The 13,947-nt window shown below is 41.2% G+C and overlaps 1 protein-coding gene across 3 annotated transcripts in view; it reads left to right on the forward strand.

Annotated features, from left to right (window-relative positions):
• Positions 1-13,947, forward strand: part of NFXL2 (NF-X1-type zinc finger protein NFXL2) — a 312,418-nt gene that overhangs the window by 181,946 nt on the left and 116,525 nt on the right. For all 3 annotated transcript variants that reach the window (XM_089436528.1, XM_089436529.1, XM_089436530.1), the window contains 4 exons: positions 8,828-8,913; positions 9,045-9,207; positions 9,394-9,639; positions 10,586-10,776. In XM_089436528.1, coding sequence (XP_089292654.1) covers positions 8,828-8,913; positions 9,045-9,207; positions 9,394-9,639; positions 10,586-10,776 — 686 coding nt within the window. The remainder of the gene's footprint in view (positions 1-8,827; positions 8,914-9,044; positions 9,208-9,393; positions 9,640-10,585; positions 10,777-13,947) is intronic.

Consider the following 13,947-nt stretch of genomic DNA (forward strand, 5'->3'; position numbering starts at 1 on the left):
GAGGTCAAGACTGCTCTTGGGGCCATGGTTATTTTAGAGTTTTGGTCTTTTTGGAGAAAGATAGATCAAGTAGCCTCTAAAAGGGTGAAGGACACAGTGTTAGATAATGCTTGGTGGGAGAGGGTAGATCTACTTATTTAGATGATGGACCCTATCATTTCTTTGCTTCGATTTGCAGATACAGACCAACCCATCCTAGGAGAAGTTTATGAGGGATGGGATTCCATGATTGAGTCTGTGAGGAGCATTATTTTACAGAGTGAGTGCCCTGAGTATGAGACATCATTAGAGGCCTTCTTCACCACTATACAAGATATTCTTGTCAGTAAATAGGACAAGAATTGCACACCTTTACATTGTTTGGCTCACTCATTGAACCCAAAATACTATAGCCATGAGTGGCTGAATGGTGGAAGCTAAATATCCACAAGTGTTTTGGACACCTTGCATTGTCCATTCATTGAACTTTGCACTGAAATCCATTGCTTTTGATGTGCTTTGGATTGGTAACATTATTGAGGATGCACGACGTATCCGTAACTTTGTACAAAAACATACAAATGCCCTCACTATCTACAAGGAGTACAACAATCTATCATTGTTGAAGATTGCAGATACACAGTTTGCCTCTTCATTCATCATGTTGAAGACGCTGAGGGAGGTCAAGACTGCTCTTGGGGCCATTGTTATTTCAGAGTGTTGGTCTTTTTGGAGAAAGACAGATCAAGTAGCCTCTAAAAGAGTGAAGGACACAGTGTTAGATGATGCTTGGTGGGAGAGGGTAGATCTACTTATTCAGATCATGGACCCTATCATTTCTTTGCTTCGATTTGCAGATACAGACCAACCCATCCTAGGAGAGGTTTATGAGGGATGGGATTCCATGATTGAGTCTGTGAGGAGCATTATTTTATAGAGTGAGTGCCCTAAGTATGAGACATCACTAGAGACCTTCTTCACCACTATACAAGATATTCTTGTCAGCAGATGGAACAAGAATTGCACACCTTTACATTGTTTGGTTCACTCATTGAACCCAAAATACTACAACCAAGAGTGGCTGAATGGTGGACGTTCCGACAGATTCCCTCCTCACATGTATGGTGAAATCTCACAGGGGAGGAAAGATGCATTCAGGCGGGTTTTTCAGGATAGAGCATCCCTTGATGAGGTGGAGGATGATGTCTTTGCTGAGTTTTCCATTGTCAATGGTCGATTTGTAGGATATGATCTGATTAGAGACAGGGGGCTAAGAAGCCCTATTCTTGGTGGGAAAATCATGGGGCAACAAGCCCTCCTCTAAAACAGTTAGCCATGAGGCTGCTCTCTTAGGTGACTTCATCCTCTTGTTGTGAGAGGAATTTGAGCACATATGGGAATTTGTATAGTGTCAAGAAGAGCAGGCTTAAGCAGTCCAGGGCAGAAACAATGGTGTATGTGCACACCAACCTTTGTCTTATTTACAAGCAGAGGGATCAGTGGTTGAAGGGAAATAAAAAGATGTGGGATGTCTTTCCTGATGATATGGGTCTGGACAACAGTGTTGAGTTGGCATTGGTCAACATGGATCTCAATGATCCAGTGCTAGAGCCTGTCACATTTGATGATGGTGATACTGTAGAGGGGTCATCCTCCACAACAACAGATGCATAGATGACTTTGGATACATGGGAGGAGGATGCAGCAGAGGAGAGCAGTGGTGACCATGATGATGAGGACAATGATGCTGATTTTGATGATGACTGTGAGGATTGATGATTCATGAGTCATGAGCTACCTACTGCCTTGAGGCTTGTATACTTGTAGTTGTTTTGTATTTGCTATTTCTATTTTCCATTGGCATTGCACTACTATGTAACACATTTTGATTTTGATGACTTAATGAGAAAACTACAGTTGTCAGTATCTTTATCTTACTATCTTGTCTTTCTCTTATTGGATCATTGATGAATTGAATATATATTATGATTTATCATTTATGTCACAATTGTATTTGAATTTTGTATGTACTATGCATAATGTTACAGTAAAACTTACATCTAGACGAAGATCTATGTTTGAAATCAATGAATTTGTATCATGAATGAGAATTTGTGTAAGAAATATCTAATTTTTAATATATATATATAATTTTTTTAATAAAATAATATATAATGTATCTGAACATGTCCTGTTCCGGGGGTCGACGTGTCCGTATTCGACACTCGAATCCCGATATCTGTCGAATCCTGAATCCACATGTCAGGTGACTTAGTCCTCTGCACCATCTAACACTTAGTCCATCCCGCTACTACTGATTTGGGCTCCCGTAGCAAGGAATTGATACGAGAGGTGGGCTCCTCAAGGATCCTACCCATCTGTAGCTCTTTCGAACTACAACTCCAAATCAGCCCACCTCCCTTCTGGAAGTATCTTGTCTGTCATGACTAACTCCTCCTCGATTTTCATGGGTGCAGCCTTTGGATCATGCTTCTCATCTTTGTCCTTCTTCTTGAGAGGACACTGTGTTATGTAGTGACCCATTTCACCACACCTGAAGCATTTGATCTTCGAGACGTCCTTCTTCTGCCTCCACTGCTCTTGTTGCCCCTTTGATTCAAGGGTTGCATTCTCATCCTCCTCCTTGGGCTTTGACCACTACTACTACTTACGTCAAGATTACACTTGACCAAGTCTCTCCTCAGCTCCTCTTGCTTCAAAGTTGCTCACATCTCATCCCAATTTGGCAAAGTCGCCCTGCCAAGGATACTTTGGACAAAGACTTGCCACTCATCTAACACTGAATTGAGGGCCAGTCTAACCAACTCGAACCCTTGAGGTGTAGACCCCACAGCTGCTAACTTGTCCCGGGTCTCCTGAAGCTTCGTAAGGAACGGATCTATGCACTCCCCCTTTTGCATCTGCGTAGATCTCGGTTTCTGCTCTAAGTACATCTTCCACTACTTGGAAGACCCCTGATATAGCGTAGACAACGCATCCCACATCTCCTTAGCAGTTCCTCTGCTGGCGATGTGACAGACCACATGATCCTTCACTCCATCAAGGATCATTCTCTTTGCCTTCGCCATTTTTGCTCTGTACTTCTTCAGCGGATCTCGAGCTGCGGGCACAACCACCACGCTGTCGACATAGGTCTTGAGAGAATGCTCATCTAGAGGGAATGACATCCTTGGCTTCCAGATGACGTATTTGGATGTCCCATCCAACTTGTCCTGATCTCTCAGCCCACTGGTTGCCATATCGGCCACGAAAAATGTCGAACTGCGCCTCTCTGCTTCTTACTGCTGCTGCTTAACCGATAAGAAAATAGACTTCTTGGCTGGAAGTCTACTGAGGAAAAATTCCCTCACTGTGCTTCTCTCTCTCTTCTGACGCCTTTCTACCCAGCAAAACGACCTGGAGAAAAAACTGCTCCCACTAGCTCTTCCTCACGCTGAGGCTTCAACGCTGCTCTCTCTGTCATGACAAGATTTCGATTTGGAAGCCCTTCTCTCTATCGACTCACTCAGAGAGAGACTGCCTCAAAATTCAACCCTCCTGGCTTGGACTGCGCAATCCCTCTGGGGATTCAAACTGCTGCCTCCTGCAACTATTTCGATCTCCTTTTCTGCTCAGCGCTGGGATCTTTGGCTCTGCTCTTCTTATCTCACCTGCACTGCTCTGATACCATGTGAAAATTCCTCAAACTCGGGAATCCCTACTGTAGCAATTGATGATATTTCTCCTACTTGTTAGATTTACATGAAGAAGCTATTTGCAGTTTTCTACAGCAGAGGAAATTAGTGAGATTACCTCACTCTACACTGCAATTCTCGGCTGATACGACAGCTGAACCTATTAGTTTCCCAGCTACTTTTGCGTTGCGCCTACTGGGCCTGTGTCAACCTCTAAGGCCCTGCATCACCTCTGCTGGAGATCGATTTGCTTCCAGGAGCTGATTCCAGCCCTCCTAGCTCAAATATCCAGCTCCCCATTAAATTTCCAACTTCTGTGTAGGAGGCTCTACATCACCCTCTCTGCCCTCTGTGCTGCCTCTTCTGTGTGTCTTTCTGCCTCTCTGTTGAGTATCCTTGGCTCTGGAGAAGATCCTCTAGCCAAAACTCCCTCTGCCCCTCTTTGCGTGATCACTACAAATCACTGCGCTACCTCTACCTTTGGCAATTCAATCTGAGTGATCGACTCTCTTGTGTCTTCCAAATGACCCTCAAGCCTCCTTAAATAATCTTCTCGTTTACATTCAACGACCCAGATTAGAAGCTAATCAATGGATAAGATCATTTCTGCTTGATCCTCATCTTCTTCTAGAAGTTACACCCATAGTTAGATTAATACCCATTAATTATTTTAATTTCCTAACCCATTAAAAATAATTAATTATTTTAATAAAACTGTCTCGGGGTGGAATTTTCCAAAACGCTTTCTGGGTTCTTTGGAATACATGTGCCCAAGCCTCCCTACAAAATTTGTGACTTAGAGCACATTCGATGCTACTAGAAATCAACAACTCCAACACTGAGGGCACTGAAGATGGTGCTAGCCCTCCCATGTCTCGAGGAATGGGACAAACCTCATCTGGGCACTAAATCATCTGCCACACCATGTATACATTGCTAAGTCGACTTGGGGCAAACTGGTCCAAGTGCATCATCCCAAGAATATTAAAGGGTAAAGTGCAGAAGCTGTGGGTGCTAAAAGTGCCCATGGCTATTAATGATGCTCTACAACTTTCCGGAGTCCCATGGCTATTAATGATGCTCTACAACTGTCCAGAGTCCCATGGCTCCCAACGCATCACATGTGGGTGTCAATATGTCCCTCTAAACTACTTGGACCTCGTTAAGTTGCCCAAACCTATAGATGGAACCACTTGCCAATTACACACAATGTCTAGTGCTGCAACTTTCGTCATCAGGTACATTAGTCATTATTGCATCTAAGTGGACCAAGCTTGAATGAAATGGGCATAATAATACTTCATGTGTGGCTTCTCTTCCAAAATTGGGGCCTTAGTCATGTAATGGTGTTACCTCCCTAGGTAGGAGTGGTTAATAGACGACCCTATTAGGTGTTCCCAAACCCCAAAGGGAAGTGACATGTCCTCAGTCCACCCTTCAATTGATAGGTGCCATGTGAATAATGATGGAACAAATGGGGGGAGAACTCAATGGCCAAGTGCCATAGTCAAAGGGACCAACTATGATGGAATACTTCATCCTGGGAGCATAGATGTGAGGAGGGAGCAATCGTGGATGCATGAGTTACCTCAACTTTTTTTTTTCCACCCCTCTATATTGCCTTTTTTTCTTGAATTTTTCTTGTATTACTGCTCGTAGCTCAAAGAATGAGAACTTGGTCTGTATGATGTATAATAGCTATTACCCCCTTTAGGATGGGGCAATTCATCGCCCATCAGGGGTTAGGACATGCAAGGGTTCCTTGTCTTTTATGAGATAGGGCAAGATTAGCCCAGGAACCGGGTGATGGCCATATGATAGAGGTAGAGCTCATGTTTGGCTTTTGCCCACGTTCTAATTTGAAAGTCCCGACCATCTTTTGCATTTTGATCTTTCTTTTATTTTTCTTGTGGCCATTATATGCTCTTTTCTTTTCTTTTAGCTGCATCAACCTCCTAGGGTACTTTTCTAGGTCCTCCCCAAGGTATGAGGATGTGTGGGTGCCAACCCAATGAACTAATGGTTAGTTGAACTGAACAAGGGAGGTGGAATAAGGGCTTGTAATGTAAGATGAAAAGTGGTAAGTATGGAATAGGGATGGATGGGGCTACACTATCTCAATCATGGCTTCCCAAGTAGTGCACCTTCCTAAAGCCATGGGCCATCAGGGGAGGTCCCATTGGACTAGGATAGAAAATCAACCCGCCATTTAAGGTGAGAGAACAAGACTACAACCAAGACCCCTCTTTCTTCCAAGTCACCCCATAATCCATGTTAAAATGCCCAAATACAAACAAGCATAAGCGTCTGATTGCATAATGAATAAAGTATCTTTTGATCTGAAGGCCACCTTCCAACATATGCTTTTGACAAATGGCAAGGAAACATATGACTGATGCAGATCGCGGAGTTATGAATGGCATGTTGCATCGGTTACAAAGTTGTTCTTAGGGGCTGCTAGTTGTCAACTAGAAGAGATGAATAGGAGAAAAGTTTCTCCTAGGGGTCACCCACTTTTGTTGGGTCACACGGACCTCATTGGCTGAGTGTTTTACAGAATTGAAAGTCCACGAAGAATTGAACCAACTAGTGGAATTGTGCCAGAGGAGCCCAACACCAAATACCTTTCCCGAATGAAACTCATGTGTAGAGAGGATAATAATAATGTGGAACCAAAGGGAGTAAATCATATTACTAGAGGCTGCCTAATTGCTGAAATTAATTCTTATAAAACCGATTTCCCAAAATCCAAGGGGAATATTAACATATTTCGTACATCGGGTGCATCCTCCGCCAATATTGTTCCCACGAGATACCATGAAAGAGGTACAATTTTATCGCAACATGCCTAGAGTATCAAACCTTCTCCAACACCCTGCATTAAACCCAGCTTGTCATACTTTGTAGCCCCCCGCAACCTTAATATCATTCGTTCATTAGGTGGAGGCTATCTTGGGGCTTCTGCCTCCCCACACATCCCATCTCCATTGATACCATTCATTGCTTGTCATATTCACTTGTGGGAAAAATGAAAGGAGACATTATATCTAAAAGAGATGACCTCCAATTATAATAATTAGTGTATAATTTGACAAAATAATAAAGACAAAATCAATATGAGTAGCTTAGTGAAGATCCTAATATATAGAATAGAAGATCAAATGTCGTTGTTGCCATATAGTTCTATAGAAGATTGAATTAGGGCGGCCTGACCCTTTCACAATTTGAAAATTGTGCTCAATGCTTAGAAGATCATATAGTTTCATGTCCTTAACTATCGTCGATCCAAGAATGAAGAATCATGAGAAGGCATTACAAAGTTACAAACTACAACCAAGACATGCCTTTTTTATTCTTTGAGGGAAAAGCATTGTAAAAGGGGTAAGCAATGTAATGAACATAAATATATAAATGTAAACGCCAATAATAATAATAATAATAAATGAAGCGACAAATCATATCTAAAAGACATTGCCTAATGAAGGGTCATGACCTATTAGCCATGGTGACTAGTCAATGCTATAAATAAACTGTCACATGGCAGTATATCATCGTCTCTCATTCAGTATTTAAATTTACTTATCCTATATGGATTTTAACCTAGTATCATTTTCACATTGGATATTCAGTAAACGAACTTTGTTCATTCAGAATTGGAAAGTGGAAGGAGCAATTGCCAAACGTGGGAAGTATATAGTGTCAACATACTCCATTTTAAAGTGGATAGTAGTCTGGATGGTGCCCATGTGAAATGAGGTGCGAGTGAGGTTGGAGATCGAGAGGTGCAGGATGTGGGTGAGCAAAGCGTAGTTGGCTAGGACTTAATTCACCAGACTAGTGCCATCTCTGTGGGCAAATGTGTGAAGCTGCCAGAGGCAGCTACAAGCCAAAGTTAATTGGCTACCCAAAGAGATATGCTATAATCCAAACTGATAAAGTACCTGAGAAAAAGAGATTTCAAATATGCTGTATCACATAAAACTGAACAGCCAACTGGCATGGAGGATGATAGTAGAAAAAGGCCAAGACAGATGCCCATACTAGTCTAGGCTTGTTCAGCACTTTTAAGCAGTTTCGTCTGTCAAAATGTAATCTCAAAGAAGTTTGAAATTTGAATGGAGGGCTTGATGTTGATAAATTGAAAGTGAAGTGCTGGAGTCATTCAACTGAAAAGGGACAAAGGCTGTTGTGTCCTCTGTTGATGAAGGAAAACTTCTGATAGAGAGCAAGGTATGCTGTAATTCCTGGAAAAGACAGCAAAATATAGAAGACACAAAGAGGACATCAAGTTGGATACTCTTGTAATATTGGGTATGCTCCAGGAATTTCCAGTAATCTCATAGATACTCGGGGATACTCAGGGACTGCAAGCTGGATATTTTGCACAGGGAGTCTACCAACTATTATCTCAAGAGATACTCCTGGAATCAAATAGATTCATAGCACATACAAGAGAACCAAGAAAACTGAGCGACAAAATTCTAATAGTTGTCAAACATGCAGTCCATGGATCAAGAATGAAGAACCAATCGGTCATGGCATACCTATAGCTTTCACAAAATCTGATCCTTGATGTTTGAAACTTTGAAGTGATTGTTCCAGTCCATTTCCTTGCTGAGCAATAAGCTTCTATCCTGATCTAACTTCCAAGCAATTGCAGGTATTCTGTGGATGAAAATATTTCTGTATTTTGGAATGGGAGAATGTGTCTTCCGATAGACTAGGCATTGGGTTTTAGGGTTTTGGGCATTTTTCCGTTTACAATGTTGTTTTGGCTTGGATCCATGATCAAACATGTCAGGATTTCAGTATCCAATTCAGAAGTACATGATCTGTTCCAGGTGCCGGGGATCCATATTGGGCTCCTCAAGTACAATTCCTTAGTGGATCCTGGGTGGATACAGGCGGATATGGATCCAATCTGTGGATCCATGGATCCACCCATCTGGAATGGTGGATCTGGTAATGTAGGTATGTCTGAACTAGAAGATGTGCAAGCATTAGTTGGTTTCAGCAGTTTTAGTAGGAATAAGAACGGTCATATTTTTTATTCAATGTCATTTATGTTATTGATATCCGTGTATTGTGCTTTTATGTATCTCAAATATGCTTAATTTGTCTCCATCTATTCTGATTGGAATGCATTTCACCAGCCACATAGGTGTCACTATGGAGTTTGCCCACCATGCGAACTAGTTTGTGATGAGGAACTACCTTGTGGCCATAAATGTAAAGAAAGGTTTGTTTTGAATATTGTATCTTCAACTTCATTTTGTCATATTACTTGTTGATGTAATTTATAGTATATGTATTGTGAGCCTATTTACTTCTTTTCTGCCTGTGTATTAATTTGCATTATTGGGTATGTAGGTGCCATGGTCCTAGACCACCTCCAAATCAAGAATTTGCATTAAAACCAAAGAAAAGGAAAAATATTCAAGAAATTGATGGAAGTCATGGTATTCCATGCCCACCTTGTCGAGAACTGGTTCTGAGGCAATGTGTTGGTGGACATATGGGAGGAGAACGCATGGTTAGTAGTAAGTTTTCTGGTAATCAAGAGTGTATCTGTTTTAATGTTCTTTGCTCTTTCATCCACCCTTGTTAGTTAAAATATCTGCAACATATAGATTTCCTTTACTATTTCATGTATGGTATTATTTATCTGACAAAGAGAAAATTATTGCTATGTCTGAAAACATTTTTTGTTTGCCTGTAGATGGTCTGTTCTCAGAGCACAGAATTTGGATGTGGCAATTACTGTGGTAACCTTCTTCCATGTGGTAATCACCATTGTCAAAAGCCTTGTCATAGGATATCACTACCCCAAATGGAACGTACATATGTATCCCAGTTTAGTGGAAGAAATATCGAGCAGACAGAGAGGAACACTGTGTTTTCTTCAGATGGAAGATGCACAGAGTTATTAGACTCATGTGAGGAGTGTGTCCTTACATGCCAGAAGGTAGGAAAATTTAAAGTTATTATGGCTAATGATATGGTATTATGGTAAATACAGTATTATGGCTAAGGTATTACGGTAAAGATAAGTGATAAGCAGAATTGTTTGTATATGGATAGCATACTCTATCAAAGCATAGCTGCTTTTCTAATAATTTTGTGTCTTGATCTTCATATACATTTGCTCGCTGCTGCTGCTTTACTTCTATTCTTAGCATATTTACAAATGTTACTTGTGTGGACCTGTGCAAAATAATTTACAGGATATAATATCTAAGTTAGTTGTGCATTCTGGCTCTGAACTGTGTTTTGATGGCCTGTAGGACTCGTGCTTTTCAAGCTTTGGCCCCTAATTGTCCATAATACCATGATTCCTTCATGCCTCTAAGGCTTATGCCATGCAACCCACAAGGCCCCTTGGATATGTCATATATGTGTACACTGCATACTGGTGTTGCAAATATTGTGAGATTTCCAAGATGGTGATATTATTGCCTGATTATATTGCAATATTTTTCAAATTTTGAATTTATCACAATATTCTGGCAAAATATCACAAGTTGATGGAAACTATCGGCTGATTCAGAAGAAACTTTTTTAGGGGATATTTTTGCTCGTTTTGAAAAGGGAAATTAGGGGATTGAGATCATAGGTGTTTCTCTGTTACCTTATAAAAGGGATTGATGGAGGTGGTTGCTTTAAAATGTTCAATTTTTTTTAAAAAATGAATATTTTTATATGATTTTAACTTTGCTAATATTTTCTGATATTTTCTCTATAAGTTTCTTTCTGGATCATCAGTGGTATATTTCCGAACATGATATTTACAACATTGCTGCACAGTGCATATACATGGACATCCCTGTGCTATTTTTAGTATATAGGATAGGGTTCAAGATCAGATTTATGTTAAGAATGGCTCACAATTTGTGCATTTGATTCTTGTGCAGAGACGGTCACCTCCCTGTCCACATCCATGCCCACAGATGTGCCATCCTGGAGATTGTGCACCATGTAAAGTACTTCTAAAACGGGCTTGCCACTGTGGTGCTATGGTTCATGTTTTTGAATGCAATCAGTTCAACAGTCTATCTGAAGGGCAACAACTGGAAGTTCGGACATGTGGAGGGCCTTGCCACAGGTGTTATGCTTATAGACTTGATCTGAATTTAATAGTTTTCATGGTCTTTTTAGATGTTTGGCATATAGAAAATTTTTTATTACTAAAGAAATCTCCCAAGTAATATTGCTACACTAATTCTATTACAGAATGTTTCATGTTTGCAGGCTTTTTTGTTATTTGATGCGAATACTAATAGCATGCTGTCATGATAGAAAGAAAACATACTGATTCCTTCTACAAGTAAAATCTTTAATTGCTTGAGTAGATCAAAAGTAGTATACTGTTAAATTCTGAACCCAATAATCTGGCTAGTTTCAGAATCTACCAAATAAAAGCAGGACTGGGATCTTAACCATACTAAACAAAAATATTTAGCGGAAACAAATAACACAACCAATTTCAATCACAATAGCACACACGAATTTTCTGCTCAATCAAATAGTTCTTCATTAATAACTCAAAACCTACTTGGGCTCCCGTACTGGGAAAATGGCCCACTGAGGAAGTTACATATAGAACAGTGAACCTGGATCTGGTCCAGCTGATCAAGCCCTAGATCTGTCCTGGCTGATCTGGATCTACCTTGTTGCTCATAGCACCTTCGTCGGACCGAGAACACTTGAATGGAAGTCCTCGGATTCTCCACCCAACCATTGAGTAATCAATGAATGAATTGAATTGATTTTACATGAGAAAATGAAGCTCAATAAATAATACAGAGATATTTACAAAAATAGAAACAGCAAGTTTCTATTAGGAAATAGAAACAAGAAGTTTCTTCTAAGAAATTGTTAATACAATAAAATAGAAACAGCTAATAAGATCACAGATGACCTTATCCGAATAAGCATTAAACACTAAATAGCATTATTCTAATACCCTCCCTTAATGCTCAATCTATTTACAACACCGATAGACCCTCTGAATTTTACAAACTTATCAGGACCAAGGGGCTTGGTGAAGATGTCTGCGGGCTGCTCCGTTGTGGGAACATATCGCAATTGAATGGATCCGTCTTCAACAAGTTGGCGAATATAGTGGCAATGGGTTTCCGCATGCTTTGTTCGTTCATGGAAGACTGGATTCTTGGCAAGTTTGAGCACTCCCTGATTATCACAGAACAAGGGAGTAGGACCTGTCTGGGAAACATGCATATCCGCAAGCATACGTCGAAGCTGAACTGCCTCACAAGATGCCTTAATTGCTCCCTGATACTCTGCGTTTGTTGAGGAGAGAGCCACTACCTGCTGCTTCTTACTAGTCCAGGTGACAGCGCCGGATCCTAGACTAAACACATACCCAGCTGTAGATTTACGGTCATCAACCGAACCAGCCCAGTCAGAATCTGTGTAACCACTGAGTGTAGGATCGGAACTCCGAGTGTACAGAAGTCCATAATCAAGAGTGCCACGTACATAACGTAGCACATGCTTCGCTGCTATCCAATGATCAGCCTTAGGAGCTGACATGAAGTGGGAAATGTAGCTCACTGCAAAACTGATGTCAGGTCTAGTGGTAGTAAGGCAGATGAGGCTGTCCACTAATTTCCTGAATAAAGTTTCATCCACAAGGGGTGAGGATGACTGAGCCGAAAGTTTGAGTCCTGGTTCCATAGGAGTCATGGCAGGTTTGCAATCTTGCATTCTAAACCTGTCCACAAGATTTCTGGCATAATTGAACTGAGAGAGAAAGACGCTGTTCTTAGTCTACCAGACTTCAACCCCCAAACAATAATGAAGGAGTCCCAAATCTGTCATATCAAAAGTGCTGCACAAATCTTGTTTGATCCCATGGATCAAATGTGCTGAACTGCCAGTAATGATAAGGTCATCCACATAGACAATCACAAACAAAATATCATCACCAGTATGCTTGATATACAGATTTGCATCAGATGGGCTCCGCTGAAAGCCATGATCTGTTAGGTACTTATCAATTTTCATGTACCAAGCCCGAGGAGCTTGTTTCAGACCATAGAGTGCTTTGACTAATCTATAGACTTTCTGTTCTTGACCAACAACTTTGAATCCTGGAGGTTGCGTCATGTAGACTTCTTCCTGTAAGTCACCAGTGAAAAAAACACTCTTTACATCCATTTGATGGACTTTCCAACTGAACTGAGCTGCTAAGGCAAGGACGAGCCATATGGTACTCATCTTCACTGTAGGAGCAAAAGTCTCCTCATAGTCGATGCCTTCCTTTTGTGAGAACCCTCGAGCAACAAGGCGAGCCTTATACTTGTCTAGGGTCTCGTCAGCTTTGTATTTCACTTTATACACCCATTTGCAGCTAATGGGCTTCTTCTCTGTAGGAAGATTAGAAAGGGTCCAAGTGTGATTCTTCTGAAGACTCTGGAATTTAGCTTCCATAGCCTGTTCCCACTCAGGTATACCCTTAGCCTCTGAATAGGTTTGAGGCTCAAAGATACTGTGTATGTTAGCCATAAGAGCAAAATTTACTGTAGACTACTGAGTGCTCTTATTTTTGGAATTCCTACCTACAAGGAGCTCATTATCCCGTAGATCACCAATAGTTTTAGCCCACCATTTAGGCCGGAGAGCAGAGGAACCAATATCAGGAGGAGGTGGAGGAGGCTCAGGAGCAAGAGGAACAACAAGAGGAGGATTATGTTCTGGAGGAAGCTCAGGTAGTGCAGCATCAAATATTGATGTTGCATCATCCCTCCCATCAGGTGGACCTAACGGAAGAACACTGTGAGACGGATCCTCAGAACACTCTTCAGAAGAAAGAGACTGAAAGAACTCTTTGTCTTCATCAAATACTATGTCGCGACTGAAGCTAAGACGACTAGTGTCTATATCTATCAGCCTATAGGCCTTGTGGTGATCACTGTACCCTGTCATCATGAGTTTCTGGCTTTTGGAATCCAACTTAGAATGCTTAGCAGCTGGAATCCAAACATATGCAACCGAGCCAAACACTTTGAGGTGACTGATCTTAGGCTTACGGCCAAACCAAACCTCTTCTGGATTCTTCCCCTTAACAGCCTGAGTAGGTGATCGGTTAAGAAGATAGACAACATTAAACACTACTTCAGCCCAAATTTTTTTCGGAACACTCGTGTTGTAACATGGAACGAGCCATTTCAACAACCGTATGATTGCGACGTTCAACAACACTGTTCTGCTGAGGAGTGTAGGGTGCAGTTAACTGGCGTTTGATGCCATG

The sequence above is a fragment of the Pinus tabuliformis genome, chromosome 5_2 (genome assembly GCF_031772625.1).
Source record: "Pinus tabuliformis cultivar Carrire ecotype Pingquan chromosome 5_2, CPIR1, whole genome shotgun sequence".
Lineage (NCBI taxonomy): Eukaryota > Viridiplantae > Streptophyta > Pinopsida > Pinales > Pinaceae > Pinus > Pinus tabuliformis.